The 24,638-nt window shown below is 38.7% G+C and overlaps 1 protein-coding gene across 2 annotated transcripts in view; it reads left to right on the top strand.

The window, feature by feature from the left end:
- The window catches only part of LOC122798405 (uncharacterized protein F13E9.13, mitochondrial-like), a 472,524-nt gene that overhangs the window by 155,668 nt on the left and 292,218 nt on the right, over window positions 1-24,638 (top strand). For both annotated transcript variants that reach the window (XM_044067318.1, XM_044067316.1), the window contains exon 4: window positions 13,594-13,744. In XM_044067318.1, the coding sequence (XP_043923253.1) occupies window positions 13,594-13,744 (151 nt within the window). The remainder of the gene's footprint in view (window positions 1-13,593; window positions 13,745-24,638) is intronic.

Raw genomic sequence — 24,638 nt, forward strand, 5'->3', positions numbered from 1 at the left:
AACGTTATATAATGCTGTCAATACCGGATTACTAATTGGTATAAACGTACTTCATTTTCTACAATTTATGGCATAGTTTGAACATCATTTTTAAACAGCAGTTTTAAATTCAAAGTTCTCTCAAATAATTTTAAATCCGTCACTGCTACCAGTATATCAGAGCTACTCGGAATAAACTTTAATCCCTTTTCTAACAATGAGATATGAGCATCAGACAAATCAAAGTCTGATAAGTTCTAAATACCTCTATTTAAGTTTGCTGCTTTCGTGCAGTCTTGTTGTGATACAACGGACTGCTGTTCTTTCTCTTGATTCCATTCAAGAGCTGTCTCTGCTGTTACCTGCCCTTTGGATTCACCACAAACCCCCCCCCCCCGATGTTTACCAAATGGATGGCAGTGGTGGCAGCCCATCTCTGGCTGCAAGGATTCCAGGTCTTTGAGTTTACCGGGGTTCAACTGGACACAATATCAGAGACTGCAGCACTGGCCTTATGCAGAGTTCTTCTTGTTCAGGATCAGGTCTCTCATGTGATGCTTCTAGAACTTCCATCAGTCCATCTGATTCTACAAGTGCTAGGTGTGATGGCAGCTGCCATCCAATTAGTACCTCTAGCCAGGTATCACATGTGAGTTCTGCAGTGGACTCTGGCAGTTCAGTGGTCCGCTCAGATTCAATCCATGACTATCAAGATTTCTTAGGTGTGCAGGAATTGCCTTGCGTGGTGGCTTCAGACTCGGGATATAAACATCCGAGAGATGAGGGCAGTCCTTCTGATGTTGCAAGCCTTTCAGGATTGCGTCCCTCTAGGGACCATAGCAATTCAAACAGACAAAATGGCAGTGGTCTGGTACTTCACCAAGCAAGGGGGAACACAGTATTATCCCCTGTGCAGACAGGCCATGAGAGTGTGGGAATAAGTGATGTCTTCTAGCCACTTTCTTCTTGCAACGCACAATCCCTGCAGTTGCAATGTGCTGGCTGACAAACTTGGCAGGTCCATCTTGAGTCCCCATGAGTGGTCCCTGAATCCATCAGTGGCAAACCAGGTATTCCACCGTTGGGGTCGACCATGCTGCAATCTTTTTGCCTCCCCAGTCAACCATAAATGCAGCAGTTTCTTTGCCCTGATCCCTCCAGCGGGGGAGTCACTCAGGGATGCTCTGATTCACAATTGGTCACTGGGTCTCCTCTATGCTTATCTTCCTACTCCTCTGATTCCCAAAGTATTAAAAAAAAGCTCACCGCCTGAAGGCCCCTCTCATTCTCATTGCCCCCTTCTGGCCTAGGCAGGCATGATTCTTCCTATTATGGTCTCATCTGAGATATCTGCCCTGGATATTGGATCTCATTCCAGATCTAATCTCCCATCCCTGGGGGCTTCCACTTCCCAATCTCCGGACTCTTTGTTTAACTGAGTGGTTTCTCCAGTTCCAGTAATTCTTTCACAGTCCAGGCTTCCTTATGTCATGAGGAGCATTATTTTGGCCTTTCAAAAGCCAGCTACTAAGAAGGTGTATTCCAGTAAATGGGAGAAGTTTTCTGTTTGGGCTAGAAGGCATAATTTGGATCCCTTTTTGTGCCTGATTCCTGTTATCTGTTTATTTTTGTCCTCTCTTTTTCTGGATGGGGTAAGTTTTTCTACTATCAAGTTTCAGTTAGCGGACAGTTCCAACTTCCACATTAATGAGGAGCCTACCTTCTCTTCCAAACTGTGCAAAGCCTTTCTTAAAGGAGTTTTTCTCCTCAGACCACCTATTAAAGATCCTTCCTATGCCATGGGATTTGACCTTGGTGCTGCAGTCTTTGACACAAAAGCCCTTCAAACCAGCTGCTTCTTGCAGTATCAGTTTCCTAACTTGGAAAACAGCATTTAAGTGGCCATTATTTCTGCCAAAAAAGGCTCGCAGCTGCAGGCTCCAAGTATCAAACCTCTTTTTGTGGTCTTCCACAAGGACAGGGTGTCCCTTAGGACAAACCATTCATTCATTCCGAAAGTGACTTCACAGGTTAACCTCAATCAATCAGTATAACTTCCAGTTTTCTTTCCTAATTATTCTAATAAAGGAGAATACATGTTGCATTGTTTAGATATTTCATAGGCAATTGCGTTTCTATCTGAAAAGGACTGAGAAATTTCAGAAGTCGGGCCAACTTTTTTTTTGCTTTTTCCCAAAATAGAAAGGGCCTGGCGGTTTCTGAAGTAACTGTTTCCAAATGGAGTGCTAGTTGCATTTCCTTCATTTATGATAGCAAACATATGGAATTATCCAGACCAGTTAAGACTCATTTTACTAGGTCTGTGGCTATGTCGTTTGCCTTCTTAGCTAAACTTTCCTTGGATGAGATATGTGCTGCTTCTAATCTGGCTGGTGTAATCCCCACACTTTGTTTTGCACTATAAGTTGGATCTGGTGTCTAGGAGCAGGGCTTCCTTTGGTTCCTCTGTGCTCCAGCATATCCTTCCTTGAGACTACCCAGGGCTCATAGTAGCTGGGGATTCTGACCCATCCATGATGAATAATGACACAGAAAGCATCAGATAAAGAATTATGTACTTACCATAACTTGGAATCTGTACTGTCCAGTGTCATTGTTCATCATATTCCCTCCCTCCTTCCCCCTGCCTTCTGAGGATCTGGTAGAGTTGGGATGATCCCTTTTTTTGGATAGTTTGTTTTTCTTATGCAGAATTTTCTGCGCTCCTATTTGTTCAGTAAACTAGATCTGAGGGTTAGAGGTCAGCAGGGAATTATGAGAAGGGGAGGAGCTTGAGTTTTGGATCTGTCCATTGGTTGCTGGCTTGGATCCGAGGTTGGATCCAAGATCTATCTGTGATGAATAATGACACTGGATAGCACAGATTCCAAGTTAAAGAACATAACTTTTTCCAGAAATATTACATCTAGACATGTTTCGTTTTAGAGTGTGAGAGGGTTATGATATGGAAATATGTATACCAAAGGAATGTATTAGGGGGTTAAGAATACAGACATGAACATGATTATTTTAGGATATTCCTAAAACAAAAGAAGATGTTAAGAGGATGGATATGAAGATGGCTTGCTTGATGAACTAATTATGGAGAGCTAGAACAGATGATGTCCTATTTAGTAAAATATGAGTTCTGATTGAATATTTGATGAAAATAAGAATGTGGATATGGCAAAAGGGGGTATAGTGAAGTTACAATTTTGTTTCTTTTGAATTATTAATTTGCTGTATGTGGTTTGAAATGTTTTGGAATGTAAATATGAACATTTGTAAATATGTTGGTGTGAATTTTGTAAAAGTTGCAATAAAAAAAAAAAAAAAAAAAAGAGTACTTATTTCACCAAGTACTGCATGATCTTTTGCAGCCACTTGAGTTCACAACAACTCTGGCAGATGGGATCTTGGTTCAATGTCTCATCCAAAGTACAACATACTTAAGACCATAGCACAATTAAGACTGGAGTGCTATGTCTCCTAGTGATGCATGCAGTGTCAGTAATGGGAAATAAATCCAGTCACCTGTGGTAAGAATAGAACCTATAGTCTTCTGATCCTTCAGCACTGTAGTTGTGTGTTATTTGTTGAGCCAATGACAGAACAAGTTTTAATTCACTTTAACTTAATTAAAAATACCAAGCCCCATGAAGAATTTGCTTTCATAATAAATATAACTATCATTTGCATTCCTGTACAGCCAGTATCCATAATCCCTCTGTTTTTAGAGTAATTTTCCATATTTTCTGTCTCCATCCAAGAAACAAATGTATTGCCCTGAATGCAGACATCAACATCCAAACTCTTCACATAATTCGTAATATCCCACTATATTCATAATTCCTTAATGCTGTTAGCATTTAGTCAAATAAATGGAATATCTGAAAACATAAAATCCACTACTTCACCTCCTTTGATTTTTTTCTTTCTTTCTTTCTTGACTTTATCATTTTTAATAAAAACAAAGAAAGTAGAAATAAATGTTTGTGTTATTTTTAGCACTTGAGTGTGCTTATTCTTACACGAGTTATTCCTTCAGTTTCCATCCTGTCTGCTCTTTCCTTCCCTTCTAACATTTATCTCTTTGCAGTTCCCCATGTGTGTCTAACTACCACCTCTTTCTCCCTGGTCTTGTTCCTAGGTGTCTTGTCAATTAGCACTTCCTTAGTATGTAACTACCCTTAGCTCTTTCTTCTTTGTATTTGTTGATTCTAAATCCCTGCCTCCCTTCAGCTATATCCATAACCTGATACGAGTCAGATCTAATACTGTGTTGAGCACAGAACTATTTGGATATAATGTCCTCCAAACACACCACAGAAACATTTAGCATGTTGTGCCTTTAACTGACCATTCTTCCAATGCACATGATATTATTTAGGTCATAACATCTAAACAAACTCTGTTTAGGATTTACATACATCTGCTTTGGAAGATGCAGTAGTTTACCATCTTCCACTTGCAGTAATGGAAGACTTTCCTTGATAACCTCATGCACTTTACAGAATTAATTGAACTAGTTTATAAGTTGCACAAGCCTGGCAGAACCACTTGAGCGATGGATTTGTCCAGAAAAGTATTTTTACCACAACAGTGTATGTTCCTCCTTTTATTTAAGCCAATATTTATCATAGAAGCTTAATTCCAAGGGCTTAAATGTTGTTGTCTAGTAGCAAATATCATACAGATTGTATTAAAAGTTGACTGTTTTGAAACAAAAACTTTATACACTCAGATCCATGTTGCAGGGGATAGAGCTCTGACTATAAACCAGGTAACCTGAGATTGATTTACGTCTCAGTTGCAGGAAGACCCAAAGAGAGTGAGGTGGGAAGGACTGGCATTTTGACAGCTTTTTCACTTCAGGAGGTTTGTGTGTGTGAAGGTACTTTCTCTGTGATGAGTGTGCATGTGCTGTGATTGCAGTACAGATTACCATTACAGATCATCATTATAGGACAAGGCTGGAGCTGACCGATATTGTGTGCTAGGATGCATGCCGCATTGGCAGCTCTGCCCATTTTGGACATTCCAAAAAAACACCCATGTACACTATAGCATACATGATAACACTTAGGTCTGCATACTGTTTCCTCATCAACTTCTCACTGTAGGTTGTCATGTATCTGCTGATCCTTTCACCAAAAATATTTTGACTAGTATCCATGCTAGAAGGAGCCCCCTGTCTTTAAGCATTCTTTGTTCTCCTTTGAAGTATTCAGATTATCTGCTTCTACTCCTCTTACAGATGATGTCTCAACAATCTGAAGAGTGGCGTGACATCATAATAAAACATCATAGGGAATATTCCAGTGTTATCACTTCTGTTCATTATAGCCTCAGATATGCCATCACTTTGCAGCTTGATAAGGTGCCTAAGAGACAACATGTGCTCTTCTGTGTCATGTCAAGGTTAAAGTCCATCAGTTATTTTTCTTTACTTTCCAACAAAGTCTTGTCTTAGTTTATCAGGCACTGGAGAAGATGTCTCTCTGAGATTGTTCAAAGAGCATCTACAAAAGGCCTTCAATACCGCTTCTTATGTGGGATTCTGTGTAGCCCATGGTAAGTTTGACATCAGGTTTAGGAATGTGTATGGAATGGCAAGGCTCATGCATTACTCTCTAAAACAGTGTTTCTCAAAGTGCAGTCCGTAGCCCATTGGTGGGCTTGGGGATTTCCTAGTGGGCCTTGAGAGTTAATAATCAATATATCTGTCCTCTTCACTGTCTTGTTTTTTTTTTATGAATTAAAATGGCTTTGTCTATTGTCTGGATGTATTGCTGCCACGAGTCCCTACTTTCTTGAAGCTGATTGGTTAATCTTAGCTTGCAACTGCACAGATTCAGCAGCTCACCAAAAACTGAAGGAGGAACCTTAAAAATACCAATTCCATCTGTGCTGTGCCGCACACTGGGAACTTTATTTGAAGCCAGTACTTCACTGAGACTTTAAGTATGTGTAGCTTGGGCAAATGTTTCATTTTGGTGCTTGTGCATACCTCAACATTTTAATGAAGGGGTCACTTGGGTGAATGTTTCATTTTGGTGCTTGTACATATGTTATTGAAGGGGTTGCTTGGACAAATGTTTCATTTTGGTGCTTGGGTATACCTTAACATTTTAATGAAGGGGTCACTTGGGGGAATGTTTCATTTTGGTGCTTGTACATATGTTATTGAAGGGGTTGCTCGGGCAAATGTTTCATTTTGGTGCTTGGGCATACCTTAACATTTTACTGAAGTGGCCGCTTGGATGACAATTTCATTTTGATGCTTGTATTTGTTATTAAAGGGGATACTTGGATGAATGTTTTATTTTGGTGCTTGTACTTATGTTACTGAAGGGGTCGCTTGGGTGAATTTTCGTTTTGGTGCTTGTACATGGGCAAACATTTCATTTTGGTACATGGGCATACCTCAGCATTTTACTGAAGGGGTTGCTTGGATAAATGTTTCAGTTTGCTGCTTGTACTTATGTTACTGAAGGGGTCGCATGGGCAAATGTTTCATTTTGGTGCTTCTACATACTATACCTGGACATTTTACTGAAGGGGTCTCTTTGGGAAATGTTTCATTTTGGTACTTGTGTATACCTGGACATAGTAATGAAGATGTTTCTTGGGAATTAATTAATTTATGCATCAGGGAAGTGTTTGTGCATACATGGTCAGGCTACTGAAGTGACCACTGGGTGAAATAACTTATTGTATCATTTCAGTGCTTGTGTGTACACAATGCAAACTAATGAAGAGGTTGCTGGGGAAAATTATTAATTACGGTCAGTCTTTGGGAAATGTTTCATTTTGGTGCTTATGTAAAACTGGACATGTGATGTTATGTGATTTATGAAAGGGGCTAGTAGGCCACTGAGTTGTGTGCCTTGTCCAAGTGGGCCACGATCAGAATAGTTTGAGAAACACTGCTCTAAAAGATGAGATTAGGTGGCCCATTCTGGACATCTTCTGGGTTGACATCTTTTTGGTCAGGCCTCCCAGCATCTGGATGAGGATCTTCAAAAGAAGAAACGGAAGATGACTACAGTGGAGGGTCTCTCTGGTGGCTCATGACCCTTCACTCTTCTTCTAGGCCACACCAGTTATATTCGTAGATAATGCCCCATTGTAAAATGAGGAGGGGCAGTTAGTATCGGGCAATATTACTATCCACAGGTCTGCAATCCAGACCCTTCCAAAGGATGATTTTACAGGTCTAAGTCACAATCAAGACTGTCACATAGAATTGCCTGTTGGAGGATATGTCACAGAGCTTGACCTACTTTGGAGGACTGTCACCAAGAATCAGTGAGTTCATTATGTGGTGATAAACAGCACGTTGTAGAGTTGAAGGAGATAGTATACTTTCTTATTCTGGAATCAGCAACATTACTGAGCACATTCAGTGTGTCAGGTGAGACCAGATAGTAAAAACAACAAACTACAACTGCAGGAACCAAGTGGTCAGTTTGACCCTGTTAACCTGGTTTGTTGATGTAGAAAATATAAAAAATACTTCCAAGTAGTAAATGAAACATTGTTTTTAAGCTGCTAAGTGCTTTTGTTCAGTTTACTTGAACTTCATCAGAGTCCAAATAGTGAGTACAAGTGGTTATTCCCTGCTGCAGCTAGACATCTTTGTAGTCTTGCTTGACATGTTCATTGCCTTATGGCACATCAATGGCTGGAGTCTGCACAAGAGATTTATTCAATTCAATTTTTACAGGCACAGCTGTCATTTAGAGTGTTGCCATTTGGTTTGTTTTCTGCCATCTGTGTTTACAGAAGGGCAAGGCCTGGTGCTAGAGGCTTTGAAAGGCAAGGACTTTCATTTATTCCCCCTAATTTGATAACAGGCTCCTCTTGACCCTTTCTGGAGACTCTCAGTAGCATATTGTATCCTGCAGTTGGGTGAGAACACGTAGGAATGTCAAGGCACAGAATATCCTGTAACTCACCATACGCTAGCCACTTTCTTCATGGTTTGGCCCTCTTTTTAATTTCCCCAAGTCTTTTGAGTTTCTAATACCATGATGGGAATAACCCCCAAAATCAGGGTATGATTAAAGTTCATGAAATTAGTTGTTGTTGTTTTTGTATCTTTCGGTTTTTCCCGGTTAGGGGTCGCCACAGCGGAACTCCGGTCCGCTAATGATTGGCAGTAGATTTTTACATACCGACTTGTCAGGTCTGACGCACAACCTTCAACGAAGGTATGCCCATTCACACATGTCTCCACACAGAAGACGCTTTAGCTGAGAATCTAACAGGACAACGTCTTACTGTGAGGTGACAACGCTACCGCAGCACCACCACCGCAGCTATAAAGTTCATGAAATTAGTATTATTTAAATATTTGATGCTGCCCAGAATTGACTACTTCAATTCATTCAGAGTTGCATGTATTGGGAGCATATTTAATACAACTGTAAATTATTTTTTGTGCATCCCATTGCTTTTACTACTATTGCAGCTGTCAGGGTATCTATCTTCCCCATTGCTCTCATTTTTCCCTGCAAATCTTGATGTTTTACGACTTTGTGTCTCTCTCTACATGTCACTGTTATCTCTACGTGTAACAATTTCAATGATCAGTGCCATCTTTTTTTTCGTGGACTACCATGTCTGTTTTTCTTGCATCTGTTTTTGGAATTGGTGGTAATGGGTGATCCCATGTGACGTACACATAATTATTATGTGTAATGCTTTGTGGTTCATACTTCCAGTGCTTTCCTGCTGCTTCTAAATTGTAGTGTTTGCACAATCCCCAGTGCAACAGTCTTGTAATATTATTGTTACTTTCAGTGTACAGGCCATCTGCCATAAGAATATCACACCCAGCAACAAGATGTGTGACTGCTTTCAGTTCTTTTTTACAAAACTTAAATTTCTATGTTTCTCCCATGAGTTCAAAGGACTCTGTAAACCAACATGTACATACTCCACTATCTCGTGCTGCCAGTATTAATCTTTCATCCTTTGGTTTCAATTCATCTCTCCTTAACCATTCCTGTGTCAAATTCTGATGAATATGAGGTTGTTCCAGCAGATCTTTATACTTACCACTATGTTTATGCCTTTTCCATATTTCTTTCCTTCTCATCTGAGCCTCCTTATATTCTTTCATTTTTGGTATGTTCAGTTTACTGTCTGCTTTTTGTCTACTTCTGGTTTGATTTCCAGTCCCACTTGCCACCGGAATGCTTTTGCTAAACTAAGCAGAGAGGTGATGTTAGATTTCCTCTCCTCCTACTATAAAACTTTCACTATGTTTGGATTTGACAAGGTCAACAGATGTGCAGGAAGTCCCACAATCGACAGGTAATCAATTTTGAGGAAGCCTGTACCTCCTTCAGAGCGTGGAATGTATAATCTTTGTATACACTGATTTTATATATCATTTGATAAGTGTGACACATTTTTGTTTTTCTGTCTGGCTGAAACAATACCTTTTGGGGCTGGTCAATTACACCAAAACTGTAAGTTAAAGCAGGAAGGAGCAAACTGGTTTATAGCTCAGACTTTCTTCTGAGATGTCAAGGCTGTTAGTCTTCTGAAGTATTCCTTAATGAGTTTTATTCACATTTGTTCACGTTTTATTACCTAGCCTTCATTAATTCCCAAGCATTTATACACTCCTTCCTGCTCGCATTCCTTTATATCACACTTCTGTCCTACAGTAATATTTTCTTTGAACTGCAGCTTTCCTGCTTTAAATGTTGCTTTTGCACATTTATCAACTTCAAGTTTCATTCTTATGTTATTTGAGAAAGTTTTAACTATTTGCAGTTGTGCTTTCAAACTCCTCATTTGATAAACTGTACAGTTTTAAGTCATCCAAAAAAAAAACGTAGATGAGAAATCTTTAATCAAGGTTGTTTTCTGGGAGCCAAATTTTAACCAAGACCTAATCTGTTAAGTAAACACGTTAACTGGTTAATGGCAAGACAAAACAACAGCAGTGACAAAGAATCACCCTGGAATATCCCCCTCTGAATTTTTATGCCTGGGATAGTAATTAACTTTTCTCCTGACTTAATTGCAAAGTGTTTGCCACTGTTTCATAGTCACTGTAATGTAATTGATTAATGTGGGATGTATCTTATACATATGTAAGCACTCCTTTATCCATGAATATGGGATACTGCCAAATGCTTTTTTTTTATAATATATCTGAGCCATGCATTGATTGTTCCCCTTTTTACAATTCTCTATTTTGGCTTTATTATCAGATGGTGCAGTGGTTTGTGTTGTCTCATCACAGCAAGAGGTTCTCGGTTTCGATTCTCAGCTGTGGTGCCTTCTGTGTAGAGTCTGCATGTCCTCCCTGGATTTGTGCGGGTTTCCTCCCACATTACAAAGACAGTCATATAGATCATTCCTCCTCGTTCTATGCTGAAAATTGGCTCGTTCCAAGCCAGACTTTCCTGATAAACAAATGTTAAATAAATAAAAATAAAATAAATATGACTTTCTTTTCTTACCCTTTTGTTCTGTTTCCATGTCTGAATTTTCTTCTAAATGTCTCCATCAACTCCAGTATATCATTGGAAGGGCTTGCTTGGCCAGATCACTAACACTTTGTGTTAGTCTTTTCTGTGTCATCTTGTTATTGGTCTGTAGTATTAAGGTGGATTACAGGTTCTCTCTTAAGGAGAATTATCATTTTTCCTGTTTACCAGATTGGTGTCTTTTCAGGATGGCCATATAAGTAGTTCTTACCCAAGGTTTGAGTAAAGATGTTAATACTTTTAGCCAGAAATAAGGTACTTGCTTTTGGGCCTAGGGTTTTCCAGTTAGGAACTTTTCTTAATTTTGTTTCAGTTTCTCTGGCCATGACTTCATCCCATTTTATATCCTATACATTTGAACTCCTTACTGTTTCTTTTAATTTTTCTGTCCATTCAGCATGTGTGTTATGTTCTACAAGGTTTTCATAAATGTTTCTCCAAAATCTCTCTTTTTTTATGGTGTTTTTATTCCTTTTGCTTTGTTTCTCAGTTCTCTATAAAACATTTTTGGGTCATCAATGAATTGCTTATTTTGTACTTTTCCTTAATATTTATCTGCATATCTTTTACTTTTTCTACATGTGCTGATATCTTTAATTTATTATTTGCAATAGTGTAGGGTAGATCCTGGTCTATTCTGATACTGCATGTTGCTTTTATCACATCTTTCTTTCTAAGTATTTTTGTTTATCTATTCCCTCTCCTATACTCGTCTAACAGTGACACTTCTTGTCTTGTTTGCTTTGTTTTCTCTCTTCAGTGCTTCCATGATGGCATTTTAGTTCTTCCCTTCCTTTCCCTTATTACTTTGTATTTTTGTGTCAAAACTTTGTCTGTTATTATTTTATCTGCACAATAATGTATCCTATTTACTTCTGGTATATCACTTGGATTTCTGTTAATAATCTTGATTACTTTGTTCATCTGTTTTATCAGACTTGTAACATTTTGGGTCTTATTTACTTTGTGTAATCTATCACTATTAAATCAAGCAAATCTTCCCTTAGATCATTTTCTTCAAAACTGGTTCTTGTTGGCATTCTACAGAAAGCACCAGAACATCTTCTTGTGACATATATCCTTTTTAGTTGCATCCTGTGTCATCTGTTGCTCCTTTACATGGGAATTCATTGGCCCATTACTCCACAACATTGCCTATGTTAGAGTTGCCACTGTTTTCTGCTCCCTACATTGCTGTGCACGTCCAACTGAACGTTTGTACTGGTTTATTACTGCAGGCTCCAGAGCATCACGTGGCAGATCATCAGATGCTTTCCATTCCATCTGTTTCCCCTTAATTTGGGAACTCATTGTTTCATCATGCTATGACGTTACCTGAAGTGGATTTTCTATATGAAATCCTTTACTTCACAGGTAATCCAGGATTTTCTGCATGAAATCCTTCACTTCACAGGTAATCCATAACTCTCCCCTTTGTTTTCCTATTTTTTCTATTAAGAAATGTTCCATATCTGGGTGCCTTTGTCTGTATTTCTCTTCAAATATCTTTGGTGTTTCTTTTTGTATTGATTAGTTTTGCTTTTCCTTGGCATATACATTTCACCATATCAAATCTCTTTTTCTTTCCCAGGTCCATATTTCTTCTTCAGATGACTCCCACTCTGCTCATTTGTCCTTAATTTGGGGGCTCATTTTTTCATCATGCTGTGACATAACGTGTTAGACTTTCACACAAAATCCTTCACTTCTCAGGTATTCTACAACTTCTGTTTCTATTTGTTTAACTTCTGCCATACTGATCTTCTGTTCTTCATTGTCCCTTTGTGTTCTAATTTTTTGTACTGTAAAATTTTCCATATCTTGGCGCCTTTGCCTGTATTTCCGTTCAAATATCTTTGCAGCTACTTTTTTGTATTGATTAGTTTGGTTGTCTCCTTTGCATAAATATTGCAGCATAACAGATCTTTTTCTTTCCCATGACCATATTTCTTTTTATACCTTTAAAAAATGTCTGGGTTTTGTTCTTTATATTTTTCCACTGCCTTTGTTGCTTATTTTTCCAGGAAGCTCATAGTTTTTGTCTGTGTATTGCATTTCATGGATTTGTCCTAATGAACAAAAATTTTTATTTGAAGATTTTGACAGTTTTTCTTGTGGAAGTATTTTCTTTCTTCTAACTTCTCCCTTAATCTTCATGAATATCTTCTACCTGGAAATTCTGGGCTTCTTACATAATACTAACACATAATTTCTGCCTTCAATAGGTCACTCTATCATCTTTATGGCTCTTTTTTGGCCTGTCAGTTATTGTGATTTTTGTGGACTACTAATGCCTTCTACAACAAGAGTCCATCCTCTTCCTGATCTTGCCTAACCCGATTGTAGGAATGCTTCCATGTCTACCTTGTACCCTTAAGTTTTAGGATGTAGATAGTGCAGTAGTCTGTGATATGTTGGTGTATACAAAGTCATCATGCCTTTGGAGATTCTGCTTGTAGAGTATATGATTCACAGTGGGTTTTCTCTTCCTGGAACAAACTCCTTTAATCCTTTAAACCTCTCACAGAGGTTTATTTACTTGTGGGTTGGGGAGTTCAACTTGGCTACTTCATGGTTCAGGGAATGTGGACCCTTTAGGAAAGGACTTCCACATATAATAGATGGAACTATAGGCTGTGTAGAACCTATGACTCAGTTTGCATCAGTGATGGTTGCTTTGTTTGGTCAGAGCATGAACACTTTGAGTTAGTCTTGTCATTGTCATGTTTTCAGTAATAAAGTCAAAGTTACTGGCTTTAACATATTATGCGCTAAACTATATTTGTAACTGTAGAAAATTATCTTTGTGCTCAGAAAGCAGTGCACATAAATTATTTGTGGGATGACGGAAATACCATTTTTTATTAAGTAATGCATCTGTTGCAATACAAGAGTCTTTATGTAGTCTATTGAGTACTAAAACATTTTAGTTAGCTTATATTCATTATCAAATATGATACTAATGTAGAGCGAGATGTGATTTATATATATAACAGTGTTAAAAATGAAATATCTGATTGATTTAAATAAAGCCTTCACTTTCCTTAGTATATTTTGGACTTGCATGCTAAAATAATCATTCTAATTCCCTTTTTCATAGGACTTGATTTTATCCGAGTTGAAGGGTATGTCTTTTCTCATATTGCTGATGAAGGTTTCCTTAATGCCTGCGCGGGGGATCTTCTAAGGTACCGCAAACACATCGGAGCAGAACATATTCAGATATTTACTGATATCAAAAAGAAACACAGGTAAATTTTGTAGGAGTATAATAAGCTCTGTGATACTGGTCCAAAAAAAATATTCAGAAGAATGTGGAAGATGTTTATTCTTTTTTTGTATGCTAAAGCAGGGCATCAGTATTTTTAGTAATTTTTTTTTTTTTTTAATCCAGGTCACAGTTTTACCAATGAAACCAGAAACAAATCCATGCATAATGTATAAAAACAGAAACAAATCCATGCATAACAAAAGTATTCATGTACAGCTACAGTAACTGCAACTATCATGTACATGGTGCACTACACTGCGCACACAGCAGCACCCTATTTGGTATTTATTAAACAGGTCTACACTTAGTGTAAAACTGCCAAACAAAGTAAATGGCAGAGTATGCTATTAAAAGCATAAGTAGCCAAATTACCTGCTAACTAACCAATCCAACATGGCAGAGCTGTTCAGGAAGCCATAAATCAATTGTGTAGTCAGTGTAGCTATTTGTCTGGAAATCTAAAACTGTTTGGCTTATAGCCATGATTACACTTAGGAAAAAAAATGCCATCATTAACCTTTATGTGCACCAGGCTTTAATTTAAGGTGCTGCTGCCAGACCTCAAAAACAAAGAAGGGTATTTGGACCCCGTTTAACTTACCATGAACTGCATGACACACATTGTAGAGCGATACCAGGTAGGCAAGGAAACACTAGAGGAAATATGCCACCTCTGCCACCCTCACCTAAGGCCTTGGGGAAGTCATGGAGAACCCATCCCAGCGGAAACAGAAGTAGTTGTAGCTCTATGTATACTAGCTATAGGTACTTTCCAGAGACATACAATGTACATACGGGTGTCACAGGCCTCAGTTTCCAGAATATTACATCAGTTTCTAAATGCACTGCTACAAAATACAAGGGCACATAACTGTTTCCCAGGCACCCCACAGGAGAGTGCGAGCGCCAAGTAAGAATCTTATAAAATAGCACACTTTACTTAAGTTTTGGGGGCCAGACCTTGCACACAAATAGAAAGAAAAGCTTCACCTAGTGAACATGGAAGGAAGTACATTAACAGGACATAACACTCTGTAAACTGTCAGGTTGTTTGTAATGCCAAAGGGATTATCTACAGTGTCTGCGCAGGTAACCCAAGCAGTTTTCATGACTCACAGATATGGCACACCTGTGAGCTGTACATTGGGTGTACTAGTTGTGACTTTCCACAAAGTCAACTAGTGGGGGATGCAGGTTATGCACCAGAATCATGGCTAATGACACCCACGAGAAAGCCACACAACTCCCCCCAACTAGAATACATTGATGATCATGCTCAACCTAGGAATGTCATAGAATGAGTATTTGACTTGCTCAAATCAAGGTTTCGGGGTCTAGACATCTCAGGAGGTGCCCTGTAGTATGACCCAACAACCTCTGCTGAAATGCTCTGTCTGTTACATGTTGTACAATATCATTCTTAGGAAATAGCTTCCACAAGGGCAACTAGGGGCAGGAGCACAGTTCCCAGTACCACAGGCAGGGCCAACAAATACATAGGTTCATAGGTAGGTACTAGGCTATCGGCACAAGGGCCTACGTAAGCCTAGCCAATAAGGTTCCCTGGCTTACGCCACCCAAGAAAGTTATTTTCTTGTGCCACTGTTGAGCAGAGACACAGAAGTGATCCCCGGGGTGCATAGGTTAATGGGTAGGTACTAGGCTTTCGGCTCAAGGGCCTTGAGGAGTCGGGGAGAACCACCAGCTGCAAATGTTGCTAGAAGAAGGTGGTGTGCACAATATGCCATGGCACTGGCTAAGAGGCAAAGGATATCACACTTACTAAATACTTAAATGAAAGAATAATAGCTGAAGCAAATACCAGTTAAAACTGATGTTTGCCAAACTGCATCGCCTGTACTTAACCATGTAATGGTTGCATTCTTTTAGCATCAAACAAAGGCACCCTCCAAGGAGACATGTTGCATCTTCATTATTCCCAAGGTTAAGTCTAGAACCTGTATAGAAAGAACAATGTAGTTATATAACTGATTAGTGTGTTGGGCAAATTCTCATATGTCTCTAAGATAATGAATGACCCAGGTGTACAGTAATGTCAGTAATAGCTTATGAGTGATGTTTGCAATATACAGCTGTGGATTTTGCCCAGTTATGTGCATCGAGCATTTCAGATGGCCACTGTATATAAACCAGTGAGTAGGTCAATGTTGGCATCATATGCACAAGTATAACAGTAAGCAATACTTAAAACATCTACTTTGAGTGAATGAATAAGAACAGTAATAGTAGTACAGTGAAGATCAACAATTACAGAAGCAATCTTTCACAACTTATTATGAACTATGATTAAACACGTTTGTTATGCAATACATTTACATTAAAGGAAGCTTCTGAGTAAGTAAACATTAGCTATCCACTCTGCATCAGACATGTATGCAACGTAAAGTCACAAAGAAATGTGCAAAGGGCAGGGCACAGTCATCATCTTTTGCACAGGGTCAGGTGGAGGGATGGGTGGGCAAGCCTGAGACCAAAGAAGTGAGTGCATGTAAGTAAAACAATTTATTTCTTAAATATCCAACTTACATGGCCAATGACAAGATATATATAGCTGTGAAGTCGACTGTACTTCTAAGATAACTTCTGTATGTGCATGAGAGCAAGTATTTATTTTGATTGTGTGTGTGTGTGTGTGCACACGTGCACGCATCTGTATTAACACAGTCAAGCACTGTGCTAGCACTACATCCTGGCATCTTGGACAGGTGTGAGCTGTACATGGTAGAATAGTCAGTTCAGTGTCATCACCACCGACCATGAGAAGTACTTTAGCCAGGACTTACACTGCTAGTTCCAAAACTCTGGCTGTTATTTAGGGTTCTACCCGAATGTGAGTGATGTCTGCTGGATAAGCTGTCCTCACACTATAGTGGCTTGTCAGCCATGTAGCTGTTGACCCCCCCCCCATCAACAGACATTCCATTACAGACCCTGTCTGATCTAGTGTGTCATTCATCCGGTCCAAGGAGTCACGCACATGGTTCAGGCAGTCCCACATGCCAAAATGCACAATGTTTAGTACTCTCACTACCTCTTTTGAGGCCCTGTTGTGCCTCCATGACAGCCTTACACATTCATCATGTGGCACCTACTGATCAACACCATCAGCATACCTCCTTCGAGTACCTCTGCCAACCCTCCTGTATGGCACCTCATCTTCACCAAGGCCATGGGGAGAGTCAACCAGTTCTGCAACTGGAGTAACCATACTTCCTGGACAACTGTGTAACCCTCAAGCTGTCCTACGTTTGAGGTCTCTGTCTTATGGGTATGTCTAGGCATACTGACTGAGTCTGAGATGGGGACAGGAGATGGAGGCATGACCTCATTGTCAGACTGACCCACTGCACCCCGAGACTGTGCCTCTTAATTGCTGGCATCATAATCTGAGGGTACCAATACTCTGACATCAGGGAGTGAGTTCCACAATGTGACTAGCAGGATAATCTATGATAACAAGTTGTTGTGTCTTTTGGCTTTTCCCGGTTAGGGGTCGCCACAGTGGAACTCCGGTCCGCTAATGATTGGCAGTAGATATTTACATGCCGAGTTGCTGGCCCTGACGCACAACCTTCAATGAAGGTACGTCCATTCACGCATGTCTCCACACAGAAGACGCTGTAGCTGAGAATCGAACAGGACAACGTCTTACTGTGAGGCGACACTACCGCAGCACCACCACAGCAGTGATAATCTATGATAACAAGTAAGCACCACAAAAAAGAGCAATAGAATAAACAATGATCAAACCTATGTTATGTGAAATGTATGCTAAAAATTAAAATATGCTAATGGAATGCAAATAACTTTGTTACACATACATCTACCTTTTGTACATTAATAAGAATACAGAAGATATGCTTATCTTGTGCAAGTAGTCAAGCAAACACAGACCCAGGTGTGCCTAGATATAAATAAGAGACATTATACACAGATGATAAGCATCACAAAGCAAATGACAGAAGAAAGAGAAAAAAATTGCCTTTGTAGCTGCAGAATAAGGCACATCTAATACAAATATTTACTGTCCACTAGGCCCCTCCCATTACCCATCCTTCTCCCTCTTCCACAGTCTCTCAGTATCTGTTGTATCCCACCCATGATTGTCTCCCATATATACGTAACTGTCTATAGAGCTAATATGTATCTGTCTGTGTATATATATATATATATATATATATATATATCTGTGTGAGTGTGTGTGTATATATACATACATATCTTTCTATATATCAATACATATATATATATATATATATATATATATCTCTGTGTGTGTGTGTGTGTGTGTGTGTGTGTGTGTGTGTGTGTGTGTGTGTGCATGTCTGTATATCTATATATGTCTATGGGTCCACTTCAAATTAATGAAAGCCCATATGAACAAATCTCACATTACTGAGACAAATTAGCTGAAACCACATAATACCAGAAATTTAAAAGTATGAATTCCGTATAAGTGAAAAGTGCTCCCTGGATTTCTCCTATCAATTCATCACTTTGTTTTGATCCAGCACAATGTCTTTCTATAAGAAACGTACCTCGCAGACCATAATTTACAGGTAACACTGTAATGTTGTGATAAGGAAACGACTGCAATTAATATTTATCCTTCATTTTACAGAGAATTGGGAAATAAGGTAAAAGGAATTGAAAGACCTCCAAAAAAGAGGAAGTAGATACATTTTGGAGAAGTATTTATGAAGATCTTGTGGAACATAACAAAGATGCTAAATGGATAGAAGAACAGGTAAACAGCTTCAGGTGTCTGGGAGGGGTGCTTGGGGAACAGGGTAGTCTGAATGAAGAGGTCCAAGCTAGAATCAGAAAGTAACTCAGTAAGGGGCACAAAGAAAGACCGAAAGATGAAGAAGATAGTCGTACACCCTTCATAAGGGATGCCAGCAACAACTTACTCACCAGTCCACAGGACATCAAAAGCAGATGGAAGGAGTGTTTCCAGCAACTTCTGAATGAAGAAACCCCCACAGATGCTGTACTGCCCCAGAAACGGCCTATTATAAGAGAAGAGGAGCCCACCTTAGAAGAAGTAAGAACAGCACCAAGGAAGATGAAGTCAGGGAAAGCAGCAGGCTCAGATGAGGCCACAGCAGATATAATAAAGATGCTGGGTGAGATAGGGGAGAAATGGCTCCTGAGGGTACTGATAGCAGGGTGGAGAGAAAGGCGTACCCCAGATGACTTTAGAATAAGCATATTCATGCCAGTGTAGAAGAACAAAGGGGACATCCACAACTGTGGACAGTACTGAGGCATCAAACTCCTACCACATTGCATGAAACTTCTGGAGAGGGTGATTGATAAATGGATAAGCAGAGTAGTAGAATGTAAGATGGGAGATGAGCAGTTTGGATTCAGATCAGGATGCAGCACAATTGACCCGATGTTTGCATTGAGACAAATACTTGGTAAGAAGCTAGAAATGAGGAGAGAGTCCCACTAGGCATTCCTAGACATGGAGAAAACATATGACAAGGTCCCAAGAAAGTTGATCTGGGCGGTACTGCGGTGGTTTGAAGTCCCAGAAACATTAGTAGAATTAATGCAGGCTATGTACCAGGACCCAGTGACTCAAGTCCAAACAGTGTTCTGCCTCACAGAGGGGTTGCCAGTGGGAGTGGGTGTACACCAGGGTTCAGCTCTGAGCCCACTGCTGGTCATACTGGTGGTGGACTACATTAGCAAACAGGTTGGCAGGGACAGATCAACAAAGGTGCTGTATACAGATTATGTGGCAGTACAGGCAGACTCTGAGCTAGAACTTCAGCAAAGAATAGGAGAATGGAATGCAAATCTGAAGGCACATGGGATGAAACTAAGCACAGGCAAGACGGTGGTAATGGCAGCAAATTGTGAAAATCAGAGGAAGTTGAGAATAGAGATAGAAGGGTAGATAGTGGAACAGGTAAACAGCTTCAAGTATCTGGGAGGGGTGGTTGGGAAACAGGGTAGTCTGAATGAAGAGGTCAAAGCTAGAATCTGAGGGGCTGCAGCAACTGGCATAGAGTATCCAAGTGTAATCTATGCCAGAAGAATGCCAAAGAAGCTGAAAAGTAAGGTGTACAAGACAGTGGTGCAACCAGTACTACTGTATGGTACAGAAACTTGGGCAGTAAAGGCAGAAGAGTTGAAGAAGCTAGAGGTGATAGAAATGAAGTGCCTGAGAAAGGTGGTAGGATGCACACTGTGGGACAGACTAAGAAATGCGGACACAAGAGAAGACGCAAGTAGCTCCAATTGTAGAAAAGATCAAAGAGAACAGATTACGGTGGTTTGGGCACATGTGTAAAAAAGCAGAAGACAATCTGCTGTGGAAGATTTGGGACAGACAGGAAGAAGGTAAGAGGAAGCAAGGACATCCAGCAAAGAGGAGGATGGATTTTGAGAAAGAAGATCTGTGACAGTCAGGCATGAGTGTTGGAAGAAAGCAGGAATGTGGCACTGAATTGAGAGGGTTGGTGACAATTAACATGATACCCTGACCCCATGTAGAAAAAAATGGGAAAAAGGAGGCTGATGATGGTGTGTGTGTGTGTGTGTGTGTGTGTGTGTGTGTGTGTGTGTGTGTGTGTGTGTGTGTGTGTGTGTGTGTGTATATATATATATATATATATATATATATATGTATGTATGTATATGTGTCTATACATATGTGTACATATACACACTGTCTTATACATACACATGCATTATATATAGTGTGTGTGTGTGTGTGTGTATATATGTATGTATGTGTACGTATATATATATAAGTCCACTTTTATTTCAAAAGTCGACAGTCCCAAAGTTCAAAGTACCAAACTCAGAACCTTGTGATTGTGGAATCTCAAAATTAAAAAATATATATATATATTCACTTCTAATATTTATAGGAAGAAAACTTGTAAAAATAATTTAGATTTAGGAGCCTGTGTCCCTATTTTATTAAGACCAATATTGTCAAGGAACAATATATTAAGTTTTGTGGAATTATTAGTGAATATGCAATTTTTTCCATGTGTGTGTGTGTGTGTGTGTGTGTGTGTGTGTGTGTGTATATATGTATGTATGTGTACGTATATATATATATATATATATATATATATATATATATATATATATATATATATTGTATTTATTTATTTATTTATTTTTTGGAAGAACTGTTTTTGTCAATCAAACCTATCCTTTTCTTGATGTTAATTGTGGTTATTCAGCTGAGCATAGTTAAATGGCCACAGGACATAGTTCTATGAATGGAGTTACCAATAATTGTAAGTCCTTTATATTTAAGCTTGGACGACAATTAATTTCTTAAAAAAATGTAGAGCTGGATAACTTATTTAACTTAGTTTGTGCAAACTGAAGTTTTTCCAGTGGGTCTGCATTGTTACAAATTTCCAGTTAGACAATCCCATTTTTAGCACGCTGTGTCAAATTTACAATAATGCCGGCTTAAATCTGCTTAAAATTTTAATTGAACATAACCAAGACAAACTTAATCATCTTAAGTCTGATATCCAAGATCTATACTCTTTGGTTATACAGCATTCTCATTTTCAAGAAAAGAAATTGTTGTTTAATGGCATTTTGGCCAAATCAGCTAGACATGTTCATAGGTTCTTAGGTTGGTACTAGGCTATCAGCCCTAGGGCCTATACAAGCTGAGCCATAACAATTCCCTGGCTATTTCTTCCCACAGTATTTACTTCCCTGGACCCCTGTCTAGCAGGGTGACTGACGTGATCCCCGGGGTGAATTTCTGATCTCCCATCCAGTCATCAAGGTTCCTTTTGAAGAGGGCTAAAGAGACACTCTGTTTAACATGTATGGGCAGTCTATTCCTGAGTCTGGGGAGTCTCTGGATCAGAAGCCTATCCCTCCAGCATGTTTTGTTCATTGTGATGACAAGGTTTAGATCCCTGGAGCATGTCTGTCTGAGGGACTGGGATTTCTTTAAGTGTAGCATGTCCAACAGCTCTGGGTTTGACATGGCCTTGTATGTTAAGCAGAGATCGCCTCTGAGTAGATGATATGCGACAGAGTATAGGTGGAGTTTTTTAGTTTTTTTTAGACGGTCAGCATAGGGAATCTGCTTTAGGCCTGTGATTCTTTTAGTGAGGTATTTCTGCGGCCTTTCCAGTTGTTGTCTTGAGAGGTACATACCAAATGGGGCGTTGTATTCTATAATGGGTTTAATGAGGGATTAGTACAGTTGGACAATGATCTCCTTTTTTCTGGATGAAAAGCCCTTGGTGATTTGGTGTGCCACATAGAAGGATTTCCTGACTGGTGTGGCGATGTGGTTATCGAAGGTGAGACCGCTGTCCACCTGTGTCCCGAAGTCTCTTATCACACTTTCGGTGTTTAGTGTACTGCCACCTATGTGGTAATTCACGGGTACATGTTTTTTCCCAAAGGGGATAACTATACATTTCTTGGCATTGAGCTTGAGCCCATGGCTCTGGCACCAAGCATCTGTTTCTGTAAGGCCCTTTTGTAGAATATCCACATCATTTGGGGATTCAGTAATGGCTCCCAGTTTGCAGTCACCCGTGAACTTTGTTAGCCAGAGTCTCTTAGTGTTGGCCTGTACTTGAGAGAAGTAGATGCCAAACAAGAGCAGTCCCACGACTGAACCCTGAGGTACTCCACTTGTCACTTGTCTGGAGCTGGATTTGGAGTCGGCTACTTTTATAGTGTGGGTTCTGTCAGTAAGCCAGTTGGCAACCCATCGAGTGATGAAGGGTTGATGTAGGGATTAGTTGGCACTGTTACAGCCAGAAAATTTAAAAAGTTAGAAAGGACTTGATATAATACAAACAAAAAAGGCTTATTTGTTAAATAGCAATTAATGAGGATTTCAGTTGTATTCTAATGTTGTACAAAATACTGTTACTATTGTTGGTAATTCTGTTTCTTCTCTTAATATATTTCCTGATGTGGAAGCGAATAGAAATGAGACTGGTCCAAGTAATAATCTAGTAGATACAGATGTAAATATTCATAGTACACCTGAAGAGACCACCATTGACACTGTATCTATTTCCACCATTGGTAACCAATTGTCTATGAATAATTTTTTGTCTTTGGGAGGAATGGCCATAAGAGGAAATGGAACAGCATAGAGAAGGCGAGGAAGAGGGAGAGGAAGGAGTCGTGCCAGGGCCTGTCGTTGCTGAATACTGACTTTAAAATAGACTGTTCTATTTTTAATTTATCTTCATTTATGTTTCATGAAAGCCATCTTCAGTGTTTTAAAAAAAAGTTTCACCTTTATTCTGCACAATGAGCCAATGTTAAGAATGTATTATCAGATTTTAGGTTTTTGGGTTTTTAGATTATGTCTTAGAAAATTAAATGTGAAGTATATTTGGAATGATATTTCTTTGCCTAGTTTGGAAACTAATCGATTTAAAAAAAAAAAAAAAAAAAAGTTGTTTGTATTGTCCTACACTACATAGTACCTTAAATGTGTTTTTAACTGTGTTTTTAACGTTTTTTGATCATGATATCAGAGCTGTCTTGAAAAATAAATGTTCTGAAGCACTAAACAAACTGAATAATAATCCAGATTTGCAAGTGATGAAAGCAGATAATGGGACATGAATAGTGGTAATGGACCAAGGGGCCTATATTTCAAAAATGGAGCAGTCCTTAGATAATCCAGATTTTTATAAATTAATTTCCATCCAAGAAGTTTATAAAATATTTTATTTAATTCATAAGACTCTTTTTGATCTGTTGAAAAAAGACTGTATTTCCATTCAAGAGTTTAATTTTATGTCAGTTGAACAACCAGCCCTAGGTTTTTTATTTGGTATTCCCAAAATGCATAAAGATTCTGTACATCCTCCCTTTAGATTTATTGTTTCATCCAGATGAACAAAAACAAAACATTTCACAATTCATTGATGGCTTACTTATTTCTGTAGTGCAACAAACTAGGGTCTATTTGAGAGATTCATGGGTATGGTTAGATGCCTTATTTAAAGTGAAAGAGTTAGACATTGTTTTAGTTACGCTTGATGTTGAGGCTCTTTCTAAAGTTTTTGAATAAATGCACCTTTATTAACAAGAAAAGAATAGACACAATCTGTGACTTAATAGATGTGTTACAAAATAAATTTTTCACTTTTAACAGAAAGGCATAACATCAACAAAGAGGCGTAGAGATGGTGCCAAAAATGGCCCTCACATATGCAAATTTAGTTTTAAGGTCCTGGGAAGGTGAAGTTTTAATAAATTTAACATTTTTAAAACCAAATTATATAAGCAATATATCAACAATATATTTTTTTGTTTGGGAAGGTTCCAGTTTAGAGTTAGATGCATTTCTGATAGAAATGCAAAATGGTATAGATTTTCTCAAATTTACTATTTTGGATTTTGGTTCTGCAGTTCATTTCTTAAATATTTTGTTGAGTTTTGATAATTGTAAAAGAAGATTTAGTTCAAATATTTTTATAAAAAGTACATTCAGAAACAACTTTCTAGACTGCATGAGTCAACACCCAGATTTTATGAAAGTTAATATTGTAAAAAGGCAGTTTATTAATTTGTCTCATTTAGTAAATGATGAAAATACTTTTTTTTTTTTTTTTAGGAAAGTTGGTTTCTTAAGGAACTTTTTGTTAATGGGAATTATCCAGTGAATTTAGTTGAGAATATTAGGAGAGGTTATTTAAAATAGACATGTTAGGTATCAGCTTATTCTTATTACAGGTTTTTCTTTTAGTAATGCTTTTGTTCATTCATATAAAATATGTAGTTTTCCTTTGCTGATTAGCCAAGACATTTATCTTTTAAAACAAATTATTTCTAAGAGTTGGACCATTATTCAAGGAAATGGGGAC

Source organism: Protopterus annectens, chromosome 3.part1 (genome assembly GCF_019279795.1).
Source record: "Protopterus annectens isolate FY-2018-M chromosome 3.part1, PAN1.0, whole genome shotgun sequence".
In the NCBI taxonomy this organism is placed as follows: Eukaryota; Metazoa; Chordata; order Ceratodontiformes; family Protopteridae; genus Protopterus; species Protopterus annectens.